This window comes from Semicossyphus pulcher, unplaced genomic scaffold (assembly GCF_022749685.1).
Source record: "Semicossyphus pulcher isolate SPU_LCO1_2020_fin unplaced genomic scaffold, fSemPul1.0.p SCAF_7, whole genome shotgun sequence".
NCBI lineage: Eukaryota > Metazoa > Chordata > Actinopteri > Labriformes > Labridae > Semicossyphus > Semicossyphus pulcher.
In genome coordinates, this window is record NW_027211748.1 from 14,707,400 (window position 1) to 14,734,552 (window position 27,153).

Here is a 27,153-nt window from a genome sequence, read left to right on the forward strand (position 1 = left end):
AGATCACTTTTTTCACTTGAGTGAATTTAAACATCTTCATCTGGAGGTATGATCACATCTAAGACTGATTGATTACATTTTTTATTGATCTTTTACAATGTTTTATAAAAGTATTATTTCCATACTGCAGTGAGGTGTACCACCTCTGCTGTATTTATCTCTGTTTCTTTCCATTTTTTGTTCTCATGCTGACTGAAGCCTTCAATCAACAATTTAGTCAAACTCGTCTTAGTTCTCTTCTTTTTCAGTAAGTGACCACATGCTAACCTGTAATGACTCGCTGGAGGAGGCAAGGCACGGTTCAAAAGCCTTTAAAGCTTCTGAATGCGAAAACGAGATGTTAGCACCATCTAGTGGACAAGCTGTTATCTGCAGCATGCAGCCAATTATAATGATTTTACAAAAGAGGTAGAAATAACTCAAATACACTGTCTCAGGGGACATTTAAAGTTACTTTTAATTTAGTGTTTCAGTTTATGTTACAGTGTACTTATACTTAACAACATTATTATTATAAGAAATACTATGGCCTACTTTTAAAGACTAATAGCTTACCAAAATGTTTCCCACCAAAGTAAAAGTTAATATAAAAATTAAAAATAAACATTAAAGAGAATAAAATAAAAATTCTAGAATGAGAACTACATTTACCATTACCAGTACTTCTATACTACTACCTATACTAATAATATTCTTAGTATGACCACTAATGATAATCATCATTTGGCAAATATTAGTGCATAAAGTTGACTAATTCAGACTATATGACCAAACTTCCATACATACAGTGAATAAAAGGAGAACTGCAGAGACGCTGGAGTGTTTTTGGGAAGCAGCTGAAGTGGGAAATCTGGAAGTTAAAGCAGCCATGAACTGGGCCAATTTTTCTCCCCAGTAGCTGTCAGCACTGGCGCAGAGGGCGAGTCAGAGAGGGTGTTAAATGCATGAGAAAAATGTGATGCCTGTTCAGCTTATAGGGCAACTGAATGTAAATCACATATTTCAGTCAAAGACCTAATAAGTGTTAAATCGAGTGGGAAACATGTTGAACTTCTATATAATGTAAGAACAACAGTTATTTTATATAAAGTGGACACACAGAGAACACACTCCTCCAAAGTGATATATGTGGGAAACTGCAAACTGATTTATGTTAATGAAATTCCATCAAGCTTTAATCCGGTTTTCCCCTAACGAACAGAAGGACATCACTGCACCTCTGTGTTCCCATGGTGACCTCACTGAGATGCTGATGTCATTAAGCAAAGTGCTGTAAGCAGGGTGTCATGTCCGACAAGCCATTGCTCCACATCACAGGCTTCAGTCAGACTGCCTGCGGTTGACATAACGCAGCTACACTAACATGCTGTATAAAAATATATAATCACATTAACATTACATCACTGTGTTTCCATGAATATTTTCCTGATGTGACACCAAGCTGGTCATGCTCATTTGTGCATTTAAGTGTCGTAATAAGATGCAACATACCGAGACAGTTCGATTGAACCTCAGCTTCTGAATGTGACAGTTTAAGATCTGTGTTGTGCACGAATGTGACTGCACCACTAGATGTCAGCATTGTGATGGAAGTACAATATTTATTGTCACAGCTGACCTTTCAAAATGAAAATATCAATTGCTAGCACATGTGGTCCATACATAATTCATTTTATTTCAAACTTTATATGGCAAAAACAGGTTATCTGAAATACACCTTTCAAACAAAACAAGATCATTTATGAGAATTTTTAGAAACAATAATAAATATATAAATATTAATATAAATGTAAATATAAACATGACTAAAATCATACATGTTAATATAAACATGACTAAATCATATGTGTAAATATAAACATGACTAAAAAAAAATATATGTAAATATAAACATGACCAAAAAATAATATATGTTAATATAAACATGACTAAATCATACATGTTAATATAAACATGACTAAAAAATAATATATGTTAATATAAACATGACTAAATCATACATGTAAATATAAACATGATTAAAATCATACATGTAAATATAAACATGACTAAAATCATACATGTAAATATAAACATGACTAAAAAATAATATATGTAAATATAAACATGACTAAAATCATACATGTAAATATAAACATGATTAAAATCATACATGTAAATATAAACATGACTAAAAAAATAATATATGTAAATATAAACATGACTAAAATCACACATGTAAATATAAACATGACTAAAAAAATAATATATGTAAATATAAACATGACTAAAAAAATAATATATGTAAATATAAACATGATTAAAAAATAATATATGTAAATATAAACATGACTAAAATCATACATGTAAATATAAACATGACTAAAAAAATAATATATGTGAATATAAACATGATTAAAAAAATAATATATGTAAATATAAACATGACTAAAATCACACATGTTAATATAAACATCACAAAAAAATAATATATGTAAATATAACATGACTAAAAAGTAAAAGACAGGAAAATGCAGTATAATTAGTCTTATATAATTTTCGTTTTAGATTAATTCCTGGTTAAGATGTGTTTATCTTTAATATTAATCTAATTTCAAAGGATTAATATTGTAAAATTGCAGACTTGGTAATAAACTTCTAGAAGCCCACAGAATAATCTATAAAGGGACCTGGTCTGAAAAAAAAAAAAAGGTTTGATCAGTTTTTTGTACTTTTTAACTCAAGCAAAAATCAAAGACAACTTAAAAAAACAAACAGCATTCAACAGGCTAAGTAATGTAACAACAAGGTGATATCTCTTTGAATTTACTATCCAAATCAAACTGCTCTCTCGAGTTGCTTATTGCTCTTTTTTTCCTACACATGATCATCAAAGCAGACTCAGATGTTTGGTAAGAGAACAAACAAACCTTCCAAGGGAAAGGAGGGAGAGTTGCGACACACCCCACAAGCTCACACCTGGAAACAACTCATCACTTTCCCTGGTACGTCTTAGTTCGTCTCCAGACATGGGAAACAAAGCAAAGGCTCTGCCTCTGCTGCGACTTTATCTTCAGGATGGGCATTACCACAGGCGTTGACGTCCCTATCTCGCCTGCTCGCCTCTCTGTAATACAGGGTGTAAAAAGGCTTCTGATAAGTGAAATCATGGGAGAACACTTCAAATCCCAATGTAAACTGGTTACATACTCCCTGAGGTCACATGTGTTGAAGAACACACCTACATATGTCAGTAATTATACTGTATGATGGCTGAGAGTGAGGGTGAGCTGTAGACACGTTGAAATTAAACCAAATATTTGAATGAAAGAGTTTAATAGCAATAAGTGAAGCATCTGGACTTTTATTCTCCTGAGTTATTAGAGTTGAACTGAAATAACTTTTGAGATCTTTCTTATCACACGAGAAGAAGATCTGAGAATCATCTCGATAAAATGGATATGATGTTTTTCAAACATTAGCCTGGGAACCAGACAAATTTGAGATCATGTTTTATTTGCTCTGGAAAGTGTGTCTGGTCACTGTCCTGTTCAGACAGATCTTCAGCCAATCACAATCCTTTATCTAATACCGGCTGGGTTTATTAGAATGGCTGATCTTATAAAGAAGAGCTGCTGGAGGCAACAACCAAGATGGCTGCCGCTGATGTAGAAAGTTCTGAATCCATGTCACAGCAGTACAGAAAAGTATGACTAATGCAGACTTATATGCACTTGTGAAATTGGTACTACAATGTAAGACTACCTAAAGGTAGCATGTAGATAGAGAATGGTATAGGACCGAGGACTGATCCCTGTGGTACTCCGTAAGTAAAATGAGTAAGGAGGTTTTACTGTTAATAATAGCAACACAATTGTTCTTTCAAAGAGACAAAACACAACTATAACATAATCTGAAGTGCACTGAAATGCTCAAAATAATTGTCTGCATGTGTCGCCCAATAAGCCACATTTTGTCTGTTTTCTGGGAGTCTTTGTTCACAGGGTTTTTCCTCAAAGGGAGTGAGATAGTTGTGCTAATGCTGCGGCCACACATTAATCAAAGCGATGAAGCTCCGGAGGCCATAAAACAAGAAGAGACAACACAGTTTTAATTACAGGAACAGCCCTGTGTGTCAGATCAGGGTGCAGTGTATTTTGTAACAACTGCTGAAACAAAAAGAGTCTCTATCTCTCCACCTACTCTTCTTCTTCTACTTCTCTGGTCTTTTCCACACGATGACACTTTTCTCTGGGTCATCCCAGGTCGCAATCAGCTGTGAGGGAGGCTGCAAGTGACTGCAGCTGCTCCGCTGGACTATGTCTTGTTTCATTAACGCTCAGTAAAGCAGATCATACCATTCCATCAACACCACCTGCTGGTAGAGAGCACGACCCATTCGCTGTACGCCTACCATGTCGTCCGCCTACGTACAGCAACCTGTACTTTCCTGGCTCGGGCTCTTCACATGTCACTAGTTTTACTGTTGAGACTGTGTTGTGTCATTGTAGATGCTTTCTCCAGACCGAGTGAGGCTGGATGAATGGCCGGGCTTGTTCGAGGGCAAAGAGAAAGCTGCGATTCTGTAAACACCTTTCAGGCAGGGTGGTTTACAGCGTGCTGAGAAAACAAAGATTTTATCAGATCGTGCGGCTCCGGCAATAAAAACCACCGTGGTTTGATATTAAAGTGAGATATTTATGTCTTTGTTTGCAACACAGGGCATGAAGTTAATGCTTGAATGAGCTAAGCTTTTGGCCACCAATGGGATGAAAACGTTCCTCTGGAGAGATTATTTCTCTAACCTGGAGTTTAATGTTGGTTTTTGGATGATCCCATGCACTACAACCAACCATTTCACCTTGCATTACAGGTATTCCTCCCACAGTCACACCGCAGCAGCTTAGCTGGGCCTACTTAAACACTTTCAAGAATGGGCAAGCCACTACATGCTCGCATACAATTTGGCTCAAGTGTGTCATAACACTTCACTAGAAAATGTGCATGGACCATAGGTTACATGCCACAAATGAAGCACTGGGATTAAGTTCCACTGTGGTGGTTTTTGATAGTGAGGTGCTGCTTCTTCAAACTGCAGCTACTGTTTTGGATTCTGCACCAAAGTTTACCCAGAAAACAGTATGAACCAAGAACTCTATGATGTTCTTAGCCTTAACAAACCTTTTAAAGGTATCTTTTCTTAGTTTTGCAACTTTTATTGTAAAAAAACGTAATCTTCCGCTCTTTTAACCTCCTTTTAAATAAATTCATTAGTAATATCTGACTTGTTTTCCCTCTCGTTGCAATCATAACAGCCCACGAGGTTGACAACGCTTCAGCGGTTTCAAAAACAACAGCTACCTCTCCTGCCCCTGAGGACGGACCTTTTTCCTGAATCCTGAGAACTGCTGCACATGCTGCACCCCGACGCCTGAAACAGCAGAGTGGCGCAGACGCACCGTCAGCCTCCAAACCTAAGCCACAAATTATGTCTGGTACATGGAAAAGATCATGTGGCCCTGCAGCGGAGTAGGGGTGGTGAGAACGAGGAGTTTGGTGGTAACTGGGTTGGATTGGACGGATACGATTTACATTCCTCTCCTGGGATGTGATATGAAGACAAGGTCAGACCAAGGCTAATACATAAGACTGAGGACAGGGAGGAGGAATCCAATATTTGCTCTTTTACTCTAATATCATATTTTATGTTACCTCTGCATCAACCGTACATTCAGAATATGAATGAATTTTAGGAGACGCTTCCTTTCAAGTTAATACCTCAAACTCCATCAACGTCCCGTAACACATTCCATCTCATGTCGATAGTCAGTGCACAGACTAACCTCAATGCCCAGAGGAGCTTCACAGTAATTGCAAAGAAATGTAGCACTGCAGGCTCTAATCCGAACGGAGTATTCTAGTCACACTTGGAGCTGCACCAGAGTAACTTAAGGGTGATTTTCCCATGGATAACTGATACGACTATTTTCCAGAGCATCTATGATATTAACATCTGAAATGTCATTTATATATGCATGTTAGCTTTGAGGCAGCATCAGAGTGTTAGGTGGTATCTCCGACAGCAGGGAGGGAAAACCTTCCTGACAGCCTAAAGAGATTAGTGTCCATTACCAAACAAATTTCTGCTGCCACCTACAACACGTCTGACAGCCCTCAGCTCAGCCCTCATAGGAGCCCTGGTTAAAAAAAAAAAAAAAGAAAAGCACACGCTTTTGTCCTCATGGCCGTGTTCCCTCGACACCAGAATGAAACAAGCTCTGTTTTCTTAGTTGCCTGGTCTGAGAAGAGGGGGTGAATGTGTTTTAAGAAGGGTGTGGGAATCAATTATCCCACTGAAGAGACATGCAGGACCAGTGGGTATTGCTCGGGATTAGTGTCCATTCTTGTCATGTACTGACAAACCCTCTCGCTGATCTCCTTAAAACCAGGTGTTATTAAGAAGCTAGGCCCTCACTGGGGGCCTATAGGCTTTTGAATGCCCTTTAGGATTGACTGACAAGCTTATAACGTTGAAAAAAAGCGCATTCCTGTGCTTTCATGCGCTCACCTGTGTGAATTCTCAGATGATATTGAGCGTGAGGTGAAAGTGAAATCACGCACACAGCAGATCCATGAGACTAACATCAGCCGCAGGACTGCTTTGACTAATCACGTTATACAAGTATGTGAATTTAATTGTTTGTTAAATTAGGAAAATGCACTTATTTTACGTGATGCGAATTAGATGAGAAGATCAATAAACTCTTGATATAAGGCTTCAACAAGCAGCCGCTTAGCTTAGCTTAGCATAAAGAGTTAAAGTAGTGAGAAACATCTAGCCTGGCTCTGTTGACGGCAACAATAAGCGGCCTACTGGCATGTCTTAAGATCATTAATTAAGATGATTTATCTTGTTAGTTTAATCTGTATAACTACGATAGACAAGACTTTAGGAAGTCCCTGTACCTGGGCCAAGAAATAGTCCCTCATGTAACTTCCTGTGAAAAATCCCAAAGTGAAGTTTTATCTCTTTGGTTTTAATACAGAGAAAACAAATGAGCTGTAGTATGTTAATAAATGAACTTTCTTGCTGCTCATATGCGGGCTCTATTGTCTTCAGCGGGGCCAGGCTAGCTGTTTCCACCTGTTTCCAGTGTTTATGCTAAACTAGCATAACTCGCTAGTCTAGGAAGAAAATCTGCAGATATTACAGAAGAATGAGGGCCTGTGCCCACTCACGACATTTTTTGCGCTGGCAGCGCTTCTCACCTGCGCTCACTGTTGCTAGGTTATGAAAGTTGTCTGGCAGCACAAGCATCCATTGGTAGTGACCGTTAGGTCTGTTTCAAATTGCTCTGTATGTTTAATATTTGCATTTATTTAAGGACATTTTTACAAAGAAAACAAAGATACAAGGAATCATGTCCTGGCGTTAGCAGCAGCTCTACACCTGGAAATTGTACCCTCAAAAAAACAAAAGGATTAGCTTCTCCTTCACCACTGTTGAACAAAATCAAAAGTTGAACTATTTTCAACTGAGAGTGCAGTGACTAAAAACAGCTGGCGCTGATGGCGTTTTGCCGCTGAGGACCCTGAACGCAGAAAAGGCTGAACTGCATTGTTTTGTATAGAAAATAGGTGCTGCCAACACAAACAGCTGCCATTAGTGGACACAGGCCTTAAATCTTCTCCTCTTGTCGTTCATCAGCAAATGAGCATAATTCCACAATTGACAAACTTGTGCTTTATAAAAGCGTCCCAGAATGCATCATGTCAACCTGTCATGTTCAATCAGACTCAAATAACACACCATGAAAAAGCTGTATAACAGCGATCACGAAGGATCGACTGTCATGTGTAACTTGCAGCCGTAATCATCGAGCTTGCTAACTTGGATCTCTGATTTGTTGACACACAGTACAAAGTTGGCCGTGTGAAGCGCTGGCCCATATGACGCTGTTTGTTTGTGCAGTTAATGGGCTGGATATTATTTTCCGATCGGTAATGAAAAGACTTCACCCTGAATCCTGGCAGGAGCTCTCTCCAGGTGTAGCTGAGAAAAACCTGGACCCTTCCCAAGTTCAGATATCTGTCTCTCTTTGCGTGCCAGATACCAAGGTGTGTGTGGACACAGAAGATGTCAGGTGGTAGCTGAGCAGTTGAAAGTTGTTTACACAGGAGTTAGGCAGGTTTATCTCCGACTAAAGAAATTCTCAGCTCGCAAACAGTCTGTGGAGTTTATTTACAAATCAACTGAGACATTAAATCTGTGATACTGATGCGCTCATGCTTGAGAATGAACATGTACACTTAGCATGAATGTCAGTCAAATGTTCCTGTGATCATTCAATTATCTTTAAATTATGTTTTCAATTAAAAATGCAAAGCAAAATCATATTAATCTTTGACCTTTGTTTCATTAAACGCTCATAATCCATGTGAGTCAGTAGAGTTTGCATGTGAGAGAAAGTTTTCTGTGACAATAACGTAATGTTTCGGTAATCTCCACATCTTATGCAATCGAATGCGTAGGAAGAGTAAATATTTTTCAAGAGCAGACCTGCGAGAGGCTTCAGATTACTAGCCAGAGTGATTGATAGTTTGCCAATTGATTTATGGTGCTCAATATGATGTTTCGCAAAGTGATTAAAGCTTTCTTCTGCAGCTCTTGTGAAATCGCCTACAGTTATATTTGCGGACTAATTTGCTTTCTTCTTTGTGAACTGCGGATGAACTCACCTCAGTGCCCGTGGTTTAGGAGAAGTGATCGCTGTGTGCTGCAGAAGGCAAGACCAGACTGATATTTAACTTCAGCAGACAATCTTTAACCAAGAACCTTCTAAACAGGAAGCCTTTCCTCCGCTATGTGAAGTACACAGAGACATGGCAACGAGTGGGGTTTCAGAGTGAACTAGTTCACGGAGGAAAATCTTCACCAGAAACTTCAGAAAATTTGGACAATAAACCTTTTCATATAATGTAGCAGCTGTGGAAAAAGTGTTTAGATCATTACTTCATGTAAAAACAGCAATTCTACAATTTAAAATGATTCAATTACAAGTGAAAGTCCTGCATTTAAGATCTTACTTAGAGTGATAATCTTAAAGATTTTTAATAAATGTCTGTTAGGTCACTTTATATCGCTGAATGAGGTAACACAGACTGGGTGTCTGTGGCGACATTCGTGAAAAAAAATGACAAGTGGCGCCCAGTTAGTGACGTGTTTTCCATCACCCAGCAGTGGTTGGTCTGCCAGAGAGGGTAGGCGGAGCCAAGCGGCTGCTTTTCCGGTCTCTGCAAGTGTTGCGAGTAAACAGTAATCTACTATGGCTGAACAAACAAAGATCGATGACTACAGATACAACTTCAACAATAAGTGAAAATCCAAAGAAGAAGAAGTCTTAAAAGGAAAGCGACCGTCAGCGAGGAAAATCAAGAGTTACAACCGGAGACAATCGTCAAAGTCACACATGCAACACTGTCTGGATATCTGGGAAGTGTGCTCGCGTAATGACCGTTTATCGCCATAGGTGCCGCCAAAGAGAACGACACTGAGGTCTATGAGATTACAACTTTCAGTGAGTGGAAAAAAACACAAGTAGTTATTTGAGCAAATAAGCTTTTAATGCAGCAAAAAAGTAAACACATTTCTACAGTTGTAGTTGGGTTAGAGCTAAAATCTGTTAGGAAGTTTAATTGTAAGAAAATGCATCATATTTCACAAGTCCATGCTCTCTGGGTATCTGCAAAGGAACTAGTGACTCCAGCAAGTGTCACATAAATAAAGAAGGGTAAAAGTACAAGTTATGATGTGGAAATATTTTTCTCAGTAATTTACCTAACCGTTAAAAACGTCCTTCTTCAATTGAGTTGACAAACAATTTCAACCTAAGGTCCATTCATGGAGCTTTCAGTCATATCACACGATCTTCCTGAGCAGATAAAGTTCTCAGTAGTGCTGAGATTGTTTTGTCATCCATGTCAAAAATGTACTGAAGTGCAATAAACGTACTTTGTTTCTTTCTTCTACAGCACAAAAATGAACGACTCAAAAATGCAAATTCAAGCTGCAACTTCTTTTTCTGTGTCGACTTCATAAACTCCACAAACACCAGTCCACGCAGCATATGGACTACTTTTACAGTTTTCTCCTGCCTGGGCTGTATTATACAAATTCAGGTTTTGAATTACTGGAAATAAACTGTCACTGCCTGAAGGTAAGCAAGTCTTTTATCATACAGGCTGACCTCAGTCTACACAAACACTGACTGAATGCTGCTTAAAACGCCCTCAGAGGAGAAACAAATCATAAATTGAGACAACTGAGAAGATTTATCTGCATGAAACCTGAGATTGAATCACTTCAGCTCTCTGTATGTATTGCCATATTACTCTCTCTCTCTCTCTCTCTCTCTCTCTCTCTCTCTCTCCTCTCATTCCCTCTCTCTCCTCTCACTCCCTCTCTCTCCTCTGATGGGAGGAGCGCAGCGCAGCTCCTCTCTGTATAAGAAGTGTTGAACGTTCAACAAGGGATTTTACACAGCTACTCAGGAGAAACGAGATGATCTGCCCTGGAGCCGCAGCAAAATGCTGGATGGACACCTACTCCTGGGATGGTTATCGTTCACAGTTATAGTGTATCTTCTCAACTTGCCTGGACCAGCCGCAGCGTATTTCGGGTGAGAAACTGACAGACACACAAGTGTGTGAACATGATGCTGATTTCATTGATTTGATTGGTTCCTGGAGCAGGTAGCAACTTTTTTGGTCATCTTTTAACTCAGTGAAAACTCTCTTTAACCAAACTCTTTTAAACAAGTATGTTCTAAAATCCATCTGATTATTTTTTATTAGTTTATTGAGCTGTTTTGTTTGCGTTAATATCAGCGGGGGGTCGGTGAGGTGTCTTTACGCGTCGGTTACGCAGCGCACAGCTGGTGGCTGCAGCAGCAGGTTGTCTGCTCACGATATGGCCACACTGAAGCTTCTGGAAGTTACATTATATGACAAGCAGAGTCAGAGAGAATCCAAGCAGGCAACAGCATCTATTATAGGTAGATATACGCGGCCTCGGAGTAATTTTGGCCCGGGGGATCACCCCATTCTTCCCCTGACAATTGAGCCAGCGCCCGCTGTAAAGTTCCCCCTGACGCGTCTGAATAGCAGGTAGCGGTTAAGTGATTATTTTGCTGAATAACTTGTAAAATCATATCCTGAAAACAGCCGCGGAGCGAAAGGTGAGTGTAGTCTATATTATGCCTCAGACTCAACAGCTGGTAACAATAAAGCAATCTGTCTGACTGAACTGGTGGCCGAAACGTCTGCTCAGCTTGCACAGAAAATTCCCCCATCCAGCATAAACATCACACAACTCTCTCAGGGATTTTTATATATATATTTCTGCTGCCTCATTCAACTTAAAAATAACACCTAGAACACGTGTTGGGAAACTCAATCTGAGACACTTATAAAGCATGTAATATACACAATAATGTTTAATTCAGAAGGAGCAGGAGGGTGTTGATTTCAAAGTCAGTCATTCCCAGGGAACGCCTTGGATTTTAGGTGTAGCCCACTATGACCTCCACTTCAGAGTGGCTGCTAATGCAGTGAACTCCGGTTTGTCTGCTCACATGAACTGCACACTTCGGTTTTCTTTCCTGACGTAGTTGCAGAAGAACTTTTACCCTGCAGGGTAGCAAAGGTCATTCAGATGAGGTCAGCATGTCAGGTGGGCGAGAGCTGCCATGTTTCACTTGGAAATGACGCCTTCATCTTTTTCTTTGGACTTTTACAGAGCAGAAAGAGCCTCCACAGCCTGTAGAGGCGGATTAGAAGGAAGAGCTTGGTGCTTTTCCGCTGTATCTACAAATATCGGCGTTGACGGCTGTTGTTAGTGCTCCCCTTGGCTGCGAGCGGTGCAGACACACACAGAGACAAATGGCCGGAGACTGTAGAGTGATGACACCTGAAGCCTTTCCAGCAGAGTCAAATTTATGGGAGGTATGGGGTGTTGTGCGGGATCCAGGAGTGTTAGGTGATCTGGGAACTGTTGTGAATCTGCAAGAGAGTGCAGGACATGTCCCCTAAGGGCCCATTAGACTGATCGACCTTTTTGAAGGATGTATAGGCCGTCCTGAATAAAGTTTGTTGGCTTAAAAATCTTACAAAGAGTTAAAAAAAGTATGAAAAGCCACAACTGAACCATTTCCTAAAAACCTGATAGTTGTAGTTCACACACAGTTTTCCACTCCTCTGGGTAAAGGTTGTTCTCTTGGGTGTCGGCACTCATCTGAGTGATGCAAACATGCTGTATGAGACCGGCAATAGCTCTCTATGTAGGAAATGTCTCAGCCCTTCTCAGTGTAAAGTCATCATCTGATGCTCGGGCACATACAAGCACTTTGTCTGTCTTTGGTTTCAGCTCTAAAGTTGCATTAGAAGGACAAATGTAACCCTGCTCTGTGTCTGTTTCCCCCCTGTAGCCGTGTCGCCCTTTGCAGTTAGTATGAATTAAGCTTGACGCGCCAAATTGGCACCCACATCGGCCTTAATGGTTCTAATGGTAATGCATATTTACTTATTCAGTTAGCACTTGTTTTCACTTCTCTCTGTCAGTCTGTTCTCTATCTACAGCCGGTGCAGCGAGAGACAGACATGTGGAATTACAATACTCCAGATTTATTATTCTGCAGCCCGTCGAGGAGGGAATATGAATGAGTGTGAGTGAATGATTTAGCCCTGCAGCTGAGAATCACACTGAAAGAGCCTGCGCAGGTGACACAGATACAATATGCGACCGCCCCGTGGCCAACTTCCCAGAAACTCGACACCGGTGACACTCCGGCACAGTCCTGACTGCGGGACGCACACTCACACACCAACCTGTTCAAATAAATATTCCACGAGCACGAGGCATCCCACGGCCTCCTGAGTACTGATTTACTCAAAATAGAGGGTCAATGTTGCATACCCAATTTCCAGAGTGCGGTGGAGCGTAAGTGTAACATAAACACAAGCTCTCCTGCCCATAGTCTGCACAGTCCAGGGTGGGGTGGGATTCCTGGCGTAGTCGAGCACCCGCTTAAATTGTCATCCTTTGCCACAAGAATGTGAGCGCTCATTTTCTCTCCCTCAGCCTGTTGTGGCAGGTGCTGCTTCTGCTCAGTCCGTTATCATTAGAGCTCGAATCGGAGACGTTCTCTTAGTTTTCGTTACCTCACTTTATAGGTAACTGCACCTTGATGAGATGTTGCATAAACAGTCGGAGAAGAAGGTGATTTGTTTGCTCGTTTGACCCCGTCAGGCCTCCGAGTGCGTCCGAGACGACTCTGTTGGTTTAAATTTGAGTGCTGGTAAAAGGCATGTCATTCTGTGGTCTTGTAAACTGCGCTGAATGCCAGTCCTAACACTGAGTCAAGAGTTTGTTTTTATTTAGTTCATGTGCGACACATACAGGAAGGCTGCCCACAGTCATGCAAGTGGGATCTACCAATCACCAAGGCACCGCAGCATCCGGAAGGAGCAAATATAGTGGTTGCTTTTTAATTACTGCAATATCCTTCAACTCCGTCATCAGCTCGCTCCTGAAGCAGAGCTCAAGCCCTTTCAGATGCTATCATTGTTTTCAGCGCTCCATTAAGAGAGGCAGTACGCCAAAAACAACAGGATAACAAATAGGAAGTGTGTAAATTTACACAGGAGGAGTGTTTTTTTTTTTTGAGTGCGCAGCTGTAAAAGCTTTTGATCACGGTGCTGAATTAGCTCCTGGTGTGCAGCAAACTTTAAAGGAGCCTCATTCTTCAGCACAGCAGAGAAATGTTACAAGTTGTTTTTTAGCAGCTCCATGTAAACATTTCCTCTGGTTCCCTCCTCTTTCTCTCCCTCCTGTCTGCCTCATGTGCGTGCCGGCATCCCTGCAGCGGTTTGCGGGGAGCTGCTGGGTGATTACCACTCATTAGGAGCAGCAGAGTTAGTGTGGGCTCAGGCTGGCAGACAGTGGTGGCGGGCGTCTCATTACCAGGCCTTAAGGACTGATTAGGCCTGACGGGCAGCAGGGCGGGGAGCACCGTTGATAGAGGGATTTCCCAACTTCATAGGATATCCTGTGGCTATAGCCACACCTCAAAGGGTATCACTTTACTGTGAGCCAAGAAGATAGGATTCTCTCAGCACAGGCGCTGTGACCGTGCAGCGCGGTGAGATCACGCAGACCTGCAGGCTTAGATAACAGCCCGCACGGCCTCTGGAAAGAGAGAGCTTTGTTTTCTTTATATTTCTGTTTGATACATCCGGACTGAAGTTAAGCCCGGCCTCGCTTTGCTCTGGAACATCCCCGTGGAAAGGCCTGCGATGCCCGCGGATGCCACAGGGGGGCGCAGCACCTTCTGAGAGAGCAGGACGCTCCTCAATCAGCACTTTGTGACCTTTCTCTGTAACAGTAGGAGAGTGGGAAATGAAATGTGAAAACATCAAATGTAACGGCAGCCAAATCCGAGTTAAAATAAATCAGGGAAGGAAAATAGTTGTAGGTATGCATACATGTGGTCGACCTGCATGACACGTTCAAAGTGTCTTTCAACTTCAGCTTACAGAGCAAAAGTGCAGCGCTGCACAGGATCTCATGCTCGGTGTTAGGGTTTCTTTCACAGGTTGAATCATGAAAAAGTGCAGAGAGAGGTACACACCTTTGTTATGGAGGTTTCAGTGGTCTCTGTAGAGGGTTGTTATGAGCCTCAAACTGTGGTTTGGTAAGTCTTTAGAAAAGTGTTTGGCCTACAGCTCTGGTGTCGTCAGCACGCCAAAGAGACCGACATGTCAGATTGTAACGGACTGTCCAACAGGTCGGCTGTGCATTTTATTGGCGGCGAGTTGCAGATATGGGAAGGAAACTCTGGTTGAAGGAAACTCTTGTTGGTGAAACATGATGATCTTTGCAGATGGAGCTGGAGACATGGGCAATTTGCAAAACAGAAAAACTAATATAGACTCAAGATACTCTTAGTGGTCGGACATTGATGAGATGAGGCTAGTTAGTGCGACCGCTACGTCCTGTGTTTTCCATTCTCTACCACAGGCGTTTCTCTCTGCCCGGTTCGTGGGAAAAGCAAAGAGCTGGCACTTCACATGTGCCAAGATTAGCCGATTGACAAACCCTCACTTAGGGCTTCTGGAGAATATCAGTGCATTTCTCATGTCTGACTTTATCTGTTTTTTGTGTCAATTTTCATGATTTAAACGTCTCTTTGCAGCCGCCAAGATACAATCTCGTGTTTTAATCCCATGCACCTGTTTGCAGAGAGTTATAATTTCATAAAGGATGAAAGAAAGTGGACCGTGCCTTTTTTCAAACTGCAGGGTTGGACGCTTTATCAGGACGATCATCTTGCATAAACACACTCCTATAGAAGCCTGACCCGGCGTGCACTCAGTTACTCCTCTAAAGCCTGTGTCTTTGCCAAGTTGGTGTTATTACATAGACGGAGGTTTGCCCCAAAAAATACTTATTTTTCTCCATCAGGCCTGACTTATAATGGAGAATGGACACAGTCAGACGTACGCTGACATGAATGGGCCTGGGCATGGTGAATGTTCTCCGCTGTTATTAACCCTGAAGGACTTTTTGTCTCGCGTCCTACTCGCACGACTTCCAATCGTTACTGCTGCTTTAATCATCAGTCAATTGACAGGAGGCCAACGTCTTCACTCCAGGCAATAAATAAGGTGTGTTTGTGCACAGAAAGTCGTGCCACAGGAGTATTTGTCAGGTGTCCACGTTCTTAATGTTCTGTATTTGTCTGTTTGTGCGTCTCACTCCTGTAGGCCTTTCAGGAACAAACCTAATCTGTTAGTAGCGTGAGTAAATAACCGCTAATAAACTCAGCCACTTGATGTTACTGAGGCATGAGCGATTCAAAACAGCTACTGTTTTGTTTTGGATTTTGCGGTTTGACTCTGCATGCTCGGTTTATTCTCAGCACAGCTTTTGCCCAGTGTATCAGGAGAGAACAAAACCTGGCGTTTCCAGTCGCTGCACAATTTTCAATATCTGCTTTACAGAATTACACCAAGTTTAGAGCCTCAGTGTTTTTTGCTCTCTCACCAAACAGCCGCAGTCTGGGTCTTGTGTCAGCATGTGCGAACCGCTGAGAGCCGCGTACAGTATGTGTGCCTGAACGTGTTTGGTACAGGGTTGCTCAGTGCCATGGTGTAGGCTAGAACAGGGGAGTCATGTGGACACCGCTGCGCGCCCAATCTGTGCCAGTCACACAGTGACTATAACTGAGCTGCTGACCTTAGAAGCCTTGAGTTCTCACATAGCAGTTAAACCTCTTACCATGCCCCACACTCCCATTCCCAAACCGGCCGTCCTGCAGTCCCACCGCTCAGCTACCACCAGCGCTCGCATGCACGGCTGTGGATTAAAAAATTAGGCTGAAGTGTAACTTTCCCCTCTTTCCTCTGAGAGCAGAAAAAGAAATGTATTTATGAAGAGGAAAAACTGAGTGAGAACACATTGATTTAAAAGAAAATATGACTTACGCATCGGTCATGCACATTTAAAATCTCAAGAGAGGACGTGAACGGGAAGTTGACCTGATCAGTCAATTACAGGGAGTAGTCCAACACGGCCTGTGTGGGTTGTAAATGACCAGAAGGGACAGCAGATGATATAACATTGGGTCATTTCCTGTTAAGTCATGCAAGATAGCGAACTTTTCCCCCCTCACATTGTGCTTCTAGATGTTGCATGAAATCCCCACTATGCAGAAAGGCTCATTACTCAACCAGTAATGACTTAGTAAGTCCCCGGGCCTGCAGGGCTGCTTTGTTTTCAAAGTCGTTTTGTCATGTTACTGTACTGTGTCAGTCACAGCTTGTTAGGAGTAGTCACAACACCCACTGCTTTCAACCGGTGACTAATCTTATCTTAGCCGCATACATAATGCTTTACTCTTTCCCCTATTTCTGGGTTTAATGGCTCGGGGAATGAGCGCTGTCACCGCTGCTGTCGAGGAGAAAATGTCCCAGCTCAGAGCAGGTTTTAGACTCTTTCTTGGACTTGGACAATAGCCGGAGACGCCGTGTACCAGAGAGTCATTCGACCCTGATTCATGGTTTCTTCAATTATTCACGTTTAGGCTTTGGAGCATATTGTCAGCCGTAGTTAGAGCGGGCCAGAGGGAAAACACCACACACACACTCGCATTCCTACAACCTCTGGCATGGCTCGGGCTGTGATACACCAGATGGGACTTGGGCAGGGTGGTCTGAAGTTCATCCAACATTTCTGAGAAAAGCACACACTTTTTCCCCCCCCCAAAAGGAGCATTTTACACACAGTGAAAGGAAGGAGGAAAAAATGAAATAGAGAGTGGGAGATCCAGCAAGTTTAATGTCCCTAATTGTTTAAAAATACACGCAGATAAATCTCAGGTGAGCACAGTTTGTCTTCCTGAACTCCTCAAGGACACATGTGCACGTCTGTCTCGTGCAGGCTGAGCTCACAGACAGCAGAGGTTTTGTCTAGCGGAGGCTTTGTTTTGAGCCAACAGCTGGGCAGGATGATTGGCATACGGTTAGAGTAATTGACCAGTGGGAATAGAAGGAGTTCGGAGAAGAGGGGAGAGAGGAGGAGGAGACGGAGAAAGGAGGAGGGGGGTAATCTAGGAGACACCAGACCACACAACCTGCAAGTCCAGACTGAGGGAGAAACTGTGGCTTTTGTGCTTTTTCTGCCCGGGCGCGTTCAGCCATGACTGACTCTTGTAGGTGTTGACTTAAGGTAGTAGGTGCCCATATGTGTGTGCACATGCACGCGTGCACACGGACACACACGTGTTAATGTAGCTACATATACAAACCAGCACCTGTTAGTCTTTTGGAGTGGAGAAAGTAAACAGACACTGGCTGAAAATCACCAAAACACCATTTTTTTGCTCTGCTTTTTTCACTCTTATCTCCTGATTTAAAAAATAACACTGTGATAGAAATATGTTGGCTTTGGTAGCTTCAGAATCCTTCAATGATTGTGTGAGATAAAAACAACTAGAAGAGCCTTTTCTTAGAAACACAGAAGCACCGATTGTGACATTAAAGCTCCTGTGAGGAGTTTTTCACTGGTTATGAAACAGACTGAAATTAATTCTGATGACTTTATATGAGCTACAAAAGCAAACCAGACCATCAGCGACAACATTGATTATATCTGTATAGTTATTGTTAATGCCTGAAACTGCTGGTGGTAGGTTACAGACGAAACGATTAACTGCACATTGCCTTTGTTTACATTTTACAGGGCAAAAATGTAAAGTGAGTGATACATGTGACTGTTAAAAAAAGCAGGATGAGATTTGTTGTTAAAGTTGTAATCTCGAAGATCTCAGTTTCGTTCTCTTTGGCGGCACCTATGGTGACAAACAGGAGCACACTTCCCAGATATCCAGACAGTGTTGCATGTGTGACGTCAACGGTTGGCTCCGGTTGTAACTCTTGATTTTCTTGTTGTACAACCAAGAGGTAAAATATCAACAATATATGAACTTTTTTCGATAAGGATTCCTTAAATTGATTTTTTAAAGGAATAATGACATAGCTGCGAGCAGTCTGAGGAGATTACAGGGACATGTCTTACTATTTTTTCTAAGGTACTTGCACACCTTAGTTTCTTGCCCTTTTGCTCTTATATCTCTGCAATAAAGTCATCCAGTTTGATGCTGCAGCGATCACGAATAATAACTTTTAATCAATTAATCCAGAGACCAGGATGACATCTTGACTTTTTTGTCCGAGCAGGACTTTAAAGTCCAAAGATGCATGCTTTGCAACGATACAACAGACAACACAGCATTTCATTTTAGAAAGTTGCAACTGGTGATGAATAACTGTTTCAGCACTGCATCTGATGTATGTAACGTTGGCTGTTCTGGCTGCTTTAGCCTCTGAGATTAATCCATACCACATGGCCTGAGCTGCCATTGTTTATATATACTTGTGTGAGTGTATGAATAACTCATGCAGTGACAAAGCTATGTGTGGTTATACAAGAAAGTAAAAGTATAAGAGCTGACATGTTTTCAACTATCTAAGACCTTTAACTATTTACATACCAAACAGGTGAAGAGCGAGCACAGTCACCAGCTGAGCGTCTCTGTAACCTAAAGCCACAGAGGGGGCGATGATGGTGAAGTTTAGTGCTAGTCAATGATTTCCTCCAGGGATCGACCGCGAGCCTCCGCGCTGTGAAATGAGCCGTTTTCAACTGAACCCTCGGCGTTGGAAAATGTATATAAAGTAAATGTCACAGGCAATGGGAGGTGCTGACAGGTGGAGAGAAAGGACTAAACAAACTGCAGAGTTACTAAGTGAAAGACGGCGCAGGAGAGTGGGTCAGCGATGTCTGCGAGGAGTGTGTGAGTGGAAAAAGCAAAGCTGAGCAAACACCAGCAAGAATCCCACCTCGAGTAGGATAATCATGAGTTTTATAGCGTATGTTGGTGTTATATTCCACGTGTAATTGGTGTTGCTGTGCCAACACCTCCGACAACACCTCAAACAAAAACACCGACACAGAATGGTCCATGATGTGAAAACATGGAGGTGCATGTTCTTAGCTTATAATTCAGTGTGGTCTCAGGCCTGAACGTCTCTTACTCTTTAACTAATGAGCACATTTTATGATAAGCAACCTTAATCTTTGCACAGCCTTCTATGAAGGCATCCTTTATAAAGTGTTTATAGGTTGTTACCAATGGCTTCATTATTGTTTATGTTGCCTGGTTCTGACAAATGATCTGTTCTGTTGGTACATAAGATGTTGCACAGCTCAACAGTCGACAGACGGGAAAGGAATGGGCAGCTTTGCCCAAATGTTCTTTTCCATCAGTCAAATGATTCTTTGGCTCAACTGGACAAAACGAGCTCACTCAAGGAGCCGCAGCGAGATCGGATTTTACATTTCATAAACAAAATCATAAACTGTTAATGTCTGAGTGGGGCAGCACGGTGGTGAAGTGGAGCTTCCTAGTTCAAGTCCTGGTTTGGACGTAGTGGGCCTTTCTGTGTGGAGTTTGTATGTTCTCCCAGTGCATGCGTGGGTTCTCTCAAGGAACTCCGGCTTCCTCCCACAGTCCAAAGACATGCTCGTTAGGTTCATTGGTGACTCTAAAATTCCCATGTGTGAAAGGTTGTCTGTCTCTGTGTGTGAGCCCTGTGATTCGCTGGCGATCAGTCCAGGTGTACCCCACCTCTCGCCCAATGAAAGGAGAGGCTCCAGCCCGCTGTGACCCTTAGCAGGATAAGTGCTATAGATAATGGATGTCTGAATAATTTGCAGAAAAATAGATAAATTCAAATACTCATTTCATGCAGCACTTAAAGGTTTGTAATCCTTGTATTAATGTGTAATAAGTTGTAAGTAAACGAGTTTGTGAAAGGAAGTGGATTTACCGTCCCTTCTCATGAGCCTCGTCATCGTTATGAAAAAACACGATCTCCGTTTGACCGCAGATTTCAGGTTCAGATTTGTAATGATTTTCGTGCTTCGTCCACTCCGTCCTCTGTTTTCCAAATCTTCTGTTTTCCAGATCTCCTTCTTCTCTCTCTGCGAGTTGAACGAGTTCGCTCTTCAGCAAACAGCAGTCTGATATTTTTTTGTTTTTCACAGATCATCATGTTGGAATGTGCGACCTCTTTGGAGTGACAGCAGAGGTCACGGTCCTGCATCCAGACTAAATGTTATCTTTAATTTCCTGCACATCTTAATGAAAGACAATGATTGACTCTGCGTTTAATCTCTTAAATATATTAAAGAGAGCACGTCTGCTAATCGAAAAACACAGAAGAAATGGAATCAGCGTGGAAACGCACACAGGAGTGAGTCCCGGCCTGTAGTTTCTCCCCTGGAGACATGAAGTGTTTCTCTACTTAAACCCCCCCTCTCTTCGCCTCGCCCCCCGGCTGTCTGTCTGTAACTCAGCAGAAATATGCCTTTGTGTAAAAAAGCCGCAGAGACAGTAGCGCTGAGATCAGTGTCATGTCATCTTTGGCCTCCCTCCAGCGCCGCTCAGACCATCTTTGTGTCTCAGACAGGCAGACGTCACACAGACAGTTGAGGCCTGTCACTCCGAGGGGTCCGGCATGAATGCGGGCTTCTGGGGGATTTGACGGCGATACGTGTTACTTTGCATGTGTGACTGAGGAATGTGCACGTCATGTTGGTGGTATAGAGTAGATTCAGTGGCGAGAAAACAGCTATCTGCTGTGTCTTGACGGGCCGAGAAAAAGGAGAGCAATGACATATTTCCCAATCCCAATAGACCCAGGCAGGTACTCCACGTGGCGTCACGATTCAATGCCTGACTGCTTGTTTAGAAATGTTGTGGTTGTCAGTGAAATGCAACCGACTGGGTCAGCTGTATTAGTTTGTTTTGGCTCTTTGAATATGTTTCTTAGGCATGTTAGCACACAACAAAGCATGACACCAATCAGAGGAATATGTTGCACTCTTGGAGCATTGTGTTTCCCTCGCTCTGTGCGCCTCAAACCATGCATTTTTGTCCTCTCTAAGCGTGTCGGGCGAGCGATCTCTGTCAAGACGCAGCTTGCCAGGTTTCCATTTCCAAACTCATAACTGTCAGACAAGTTAAGGAAAGGCAAACACGCTTTTTTAAAAAGGAAACCATTTGACCCAATCTGTAAGCAAATCCTGATCCTGCCTCCTTTTTTTTCATTCGACTGCTCGGATTTTCGACTAGGCCCTGAATGCATCGTAAAGACAATATGGTATAGCATATGCGAACTATCAAGTCCACTGGTATGAGAGTGAGGACTCCAGGGGAAACTTTTCAGTCAGTTACTCGACTTATTTAAATAAATCTCTTGTTGAAGAACTGCTTCGACCTTCTGCGAGCGGCTGAAAATGAGTGGCGACAGAATCGACTCTGAAAAACAGTAATGAAGTCAGAAATGTAATGATGGAGTCAACACGTCTGCTTCATTAACTGAACCGGTGTGGACATCCAGCAGGTGCTCCAAAACATTGTAGAATCATTTCTCTTGCGCTGCTTGGCTGAATCCAACTCTGTGTCAGGTTTCTCCTTTGCTTGTTGGACTTGGTTGAATTGATTTGGCTGGCTGTGCTCGTTTTCCAGGCAAGAAGAGATCGATATCTAAATTTACAATTTGTCTGAAGTGATGAAATGAAAGCTTCAGGATTACAATAAGGTTCATTGAGACATACTTCCTTTAACTCCACTGTTATATACTGTGTATCCATCCATCCGTTATCTACACCGCTTATCCTGTTCAGGGTCTCAGGGGGGCTGGAGCCTATCCCAGCTGTCATTGGGCGAGACTTGGACTGATCGCCAGTCAATCACACGGCTGACACAGAGACAGACAACCTTTTACGCTCACATTCACACCTACCGTCGTCATGTGACCTAACGAGCATGACTTTGGACTGTGGGAGGAAGCTGGAGTACCTGGAGGGAACTCATGCATGCACGGGGAGAACATTTGTTATCATATTGATTCCCCTGAGACATTAACACACACAACTACAATATTTTATTCTTCTTTTTCCACCTTTTTTCCACAAATAAAAAATGACTAGTTTCATCTCGTGCAAAGGGAATATATTGGAGTCTTGCATGTTATCAATGCAGCATCGGATGAGGTGCACAAAAGTCCGTCTGCACACGCACGTTCGCCTGAGGACTCATTCCTTTGTGACTTAGTTTATTCTTCACTTTCACTTTAAGGGTGTAAAGGAGGCCAGAAATTCCACATAATGAACAACTAGGCTGCCAATCCTGTCAGTTGCTGTGACCAAAATGGTCACAGGCTGACAGTCATGTCCCCTGTGTGTGTTTATGAAAGTAATGCTCTGCTTTCCCCATCACAACCTCAGAACGCTGGTCGTCGGTTTCGCCAGCTATGTGGCCGTCGCTGCTTGGTGTGTTTTATATACGCTTCCCTTAAATAAACTGAGGAGAGGAGAGCAAGTCTGCCACATGTTCTCCATACCATGTTTAGAACTGATGCTTGTTAGCTCTCAAATGGACTGCAGCTTTAAGAGCCTGAAAACGGGACTTTTGTTTTAGGGATTCTATAACGAGAGAGTAAATCCTGATGTGTGAGCGTGTTTAAATCTACACTGCTGTGAGCGACATCCCGACCCCCCTCAGGATGTGATATAAATATTAAACCAAGTATCCGCTGGCTATTGTTTCACGTGCATGTGGTATGACTGTCACGTTGCCATTGTTAAAAATACGCCCCTCCAGCTGAGTGTTTCTTTTCCTTATACAAATCATGATCTGGATCCTAAAGTCTCTATATTCTGGCTGCTGTTGCTGCGTTTGGTCTGAAACAGGGACAAAACGGTGTCAGGATCTCTGTACGAAAAGAAGGAACTCACAGACACGCCTGTGCGGGAGGTTGATCTCAATCTCCAGCAAATGTTGAATTCCCCTGAACATTAACCACTGAACAGCTGAATTCATTTGAACATTAACCAAACGTTTGCAGCATTATATGCCCCAGCTGGCTTCCTGTGCTGTTTATGTAGTATATCTTTGAAACTCTTTCTGTTTATTCAGGAAGGCCGGCATCCGGACCTTTATTGGACCCTTTTATCAAGATGTAGAGCTACCTCTGTGAGCACTAACTGACCTGACGCTGTGATCTCTCCCTGCAGGTTGACGGGTAATGAACCGTTATCTATCCTGCCACTGAACTCTCTACCAGAGGAGAACGTGGGCAGGGCCCACTACAAGCTGTGCGACCGGCTCAAACTGGAAAAGAAGCAGCGCAGGATGTGCAGACGAGACCCGGGCGTGGCCGAGACCCTGAGAGAGGCCATCACCATGAGTGCCCTAGAATGCCAGTATCAATTCCGCTTTGAGAGGTGGAACTGCACCTTAGAGGGGCGCCACCGAGCCAACATACTGAAGAGAGGTATGGTCCTTCCTAGGAAAAAAGGAAATTCCTTTACAACACAATTCATTAAAAGAGCACTTTATTAAGTTTTCTTCTGCCTCTCATTTGTCGTTCTCCACTCTTCTTTTCCAGGATTTAAAGAGACGGGCTTCTTGTATGCCATCTCCTCGGCGGGCCTGACCCACGCGTTGGCCAAAGCTTGCAGTGCGGGACGCATGGAGCGCTGCACGTGTGACGAGGCCCCCGACCTGGAGAATCGCAAGGCGTGGCAGTGGGGGGGCTGCGGAGACAACCTCAAATACGCCAACAAGTTTGTCAAGGACTTCCTGGGCAAACGCTCCAACAAGGACCTGCGCGCACGCGTGGACATGCACAACACGAACGTGGGCATGAAGGTAAGAGTGTGTCCCTTGAAAGTCAGATTTAATTTCGATGATTAAAGGCAGACTAGTTTTAAAATCTGATATAAGAGAGTAATAAAATGTTGACCAACAGCAACAGTATTTCATTAGCTATTAAAATGTCTGAAACATGAATCTATGACCTAGTGATTCAGCGATGTTAGAAACATTTTAGGGCGGTATATTAAAAGGAAAAAAGCAATATTAAGTGCACAATATTTCTCAGCTGTATCTGTACACAGCTGTCCGATTAATCACCCTTTTATTACAGTCATAATTTGAGCAATATGACTCATAATTGGCCAACTAGGACACACTCATCAAGAGCAGTTCGAGTGGGGTCAGGGGTTCATTTGGAATCACAGACTGGAGCAACATGAAGTGCCGATTCATTGTGCATCTTATCCCTGATTTACTCTACATCCATACCTGTGGTTTTGCTTTTGTAATGCTGGAGTTTGCTGTAAATTTAGTGACTTTTGTGAGTGCCTATTGGTCAATACTTGTCATCTCTCCCAGTGTAGATAGGAAACAGCTCTCAGTTGCGCTCTGGCAGGATGTTGCTGTATTTCATAGCGAGCTGGGGTTTTAACAGTGAAATAAAAAAGAAGTAATGGTCCTATCCTGTCAAAGCCAAAGCAAACTAAAGGTCTGAAATCTCTTGCTCTTTCCTCATATTGTAGCTATTCTCATTTTGGTTTCACAATGAGTTATAGCGGAGGCACACTTCCCAAATGTTCGCAGAGTCAGAACTCTCCCAAAAGACAGATGCAGGCTCTTCCTCTTCGGCTCGGCTCTCCAGACTCACGTCCCTCCGGAGCTTTTTATTTGTGACAAAAGATTTACAACATTGTTTTTGCTCCTTTTTTTTGTGTGTGTGATTCGCACATGTAGTGAGGTGTACCGCAGTCGCTCAGGATGAATTCCCACACTGAGGAGCAAACTAGGAATGTGCTAGCCTCTGCTGCGCGCCCCCCACCCCCCACCCCCCGACGTTTAAACGCTGACCTATCAAATTTTCTTGACCTGCTGGTGTGATGAATATGCACTTCCTGTTCCCCGATCTCTTTCGCAGTCTGAGAAAGGAGCTGTATCCAAAGCCCGTCTCAGACAATGTGTTATTGTCATTGATTTTCGCACACACACGCTGCTTTTGCAGTGCGGCTGACGCTTGGGTGAACTTTGGCTGACCGCGACAAGGGTCAAGAAGTGTTAAAATAACGTGTTGTGGTCATTACTGCTGACAATCTCACTTGCAATTATGTACGATTTCATTAAAGAGGATATGTTCCTCAAAATTCTGCCTCTTTCGAACTGTTAGCATGACTTATTATCCCCTTAATGACATAATTACCACACTGAAGAATGTACAATTATAGTAAATGGGCCTAGTGTCCACATAGTGTCCTCCTCCCCCTGGCCGTCTGAGCAGATTGTACATCCCAGTGTATTTCTCTTAGAAAAACCCTCTCTGATCATAATAACAGTTACTGAGTTTAATCAAAATGTCATAACAAATCCATCCTCCCACCGACTAATAGTCTTTTGCTCTTTTATCTGAAGGCTTAGATAAAGTGTTCTGCTGCTCCCCATAAGAATTATGTTGATATTAGTTATGTTTAATAAGAGAAGCCTTTTATTATGATATCAAAAAGAGTCTTTTTACTTTACATTCCTCCCCAAACCACCATCCTCTCTAATCATCCAACTGTGCGTGTGTTTGGGTAATTTAGCTCTTTGATATACTGCTTACCAAACAGAGGCTCATTACGTTACAAAGCTTTCATGACATTCCTGTGAAGGTCGGTGGTTGACAGTGTTTCCTCGTCTCTGAACCAGGTAATCAAGGCCGGAGTGGAGACAACATGCAAGTGCCACGGCGTCTCCGGCTCCTGCACCGTCCAGACCTGCTGGAGGCAGCTCCAGCCCTTCCACGAGATCGGCAAGCAGCTGAAGCAGCGCTACGAGACCTCCATCAAGGTCGGAAGCTCCACCAATGAGGCCACGGGGGAGGGGGAGATCTCCACAGGCCGGAGTCAGCAGCAGCAGCAGCAGGAGCAGCAGCAGCAGCCCCCACCTGGCCTGAATGATCAGATCCCTCGCACTATGGACCTGCTCCACATCGAGGACTCGCCCAGTTTCTGTAGACCCAGCAAGTACTCATCGGGCACGGCCGCCCGGAAGTGTTACAAGGACAAGAACTGCGACGCCATCTGCTGCGGGCGAGGCCACAACACGCAAAGTAGGGAGGTCACCCGGCCCTGCCAGTGCCAGGTGCGCTGGTGCTGCTATGTTGAATGCAAGCAGTGCACACAGAGAGAGGAGGTTTACACCTGCAAGGGCTAAACCGATGACCTGTCGGCCCTCACGATGAGTGGAGCAAGAGAAGGACGGCTGTGTTGAAGAGGAGAGATTGATTTGTTCTCTAAAAAGGTTTTGCTTCCGCTGTCGGAGCAGTGGAAGAGGAGAGAGCCGAGGCAGAAGCTGTAAGCACTTTGAGGGATTTCTGTGGGCTTGGTTTTCAGAGGTCCTGTGCCCCTACCCCCCCCACCCCCGTGTCTGGGGTTTGCAGTTAAAAAAAAAAATCCAAGACAACTGGGTCAACATCTCAAGCTTTTTTTTTTAAATCACGGTTTTGCCTTGAACAGAGAAGCTTTTATTTTCCTAACGAAAAATCCAGTTGCATCTTTTCACAAGAAAACAGATCCAGTTAAAGGAGAACCAACCCAAGAACTGTCACACCAATGGACTGGTTTCTGGGGCTTTGCCCAAAGAAGAATGGTGTCTGTGTGTGTGTGTTTGTCAATCTTTATATGTGTGTGTTTGTATG

At 43.0% G+C, this 27,153-nt stretch overlaps 1 protein-coding gene across 1 annotated transcript; it reads left to right on the plus strand.

The window, feature by feature from the left end:
* The first annotated feature begins 10,452 nt into the window (after positions 1–10,452).
* Positions 10,453–26,818, plus strand: wnt9a (wingless-type MMTV integration site family, member 9A). The gene is given in 4 exon segments (XM_069685367.1): positions 10,453–10,658; positions 23,681–23,940; positions 24,055–24,317; positions 26,163–26,818. Coding segments are annotated over 4 exon segments (1,236 nt in total). The 3' UTR covers positions 26,670–26,818.
* Positions 26,819–27,153: the final 335 nt, after the last annotated feature.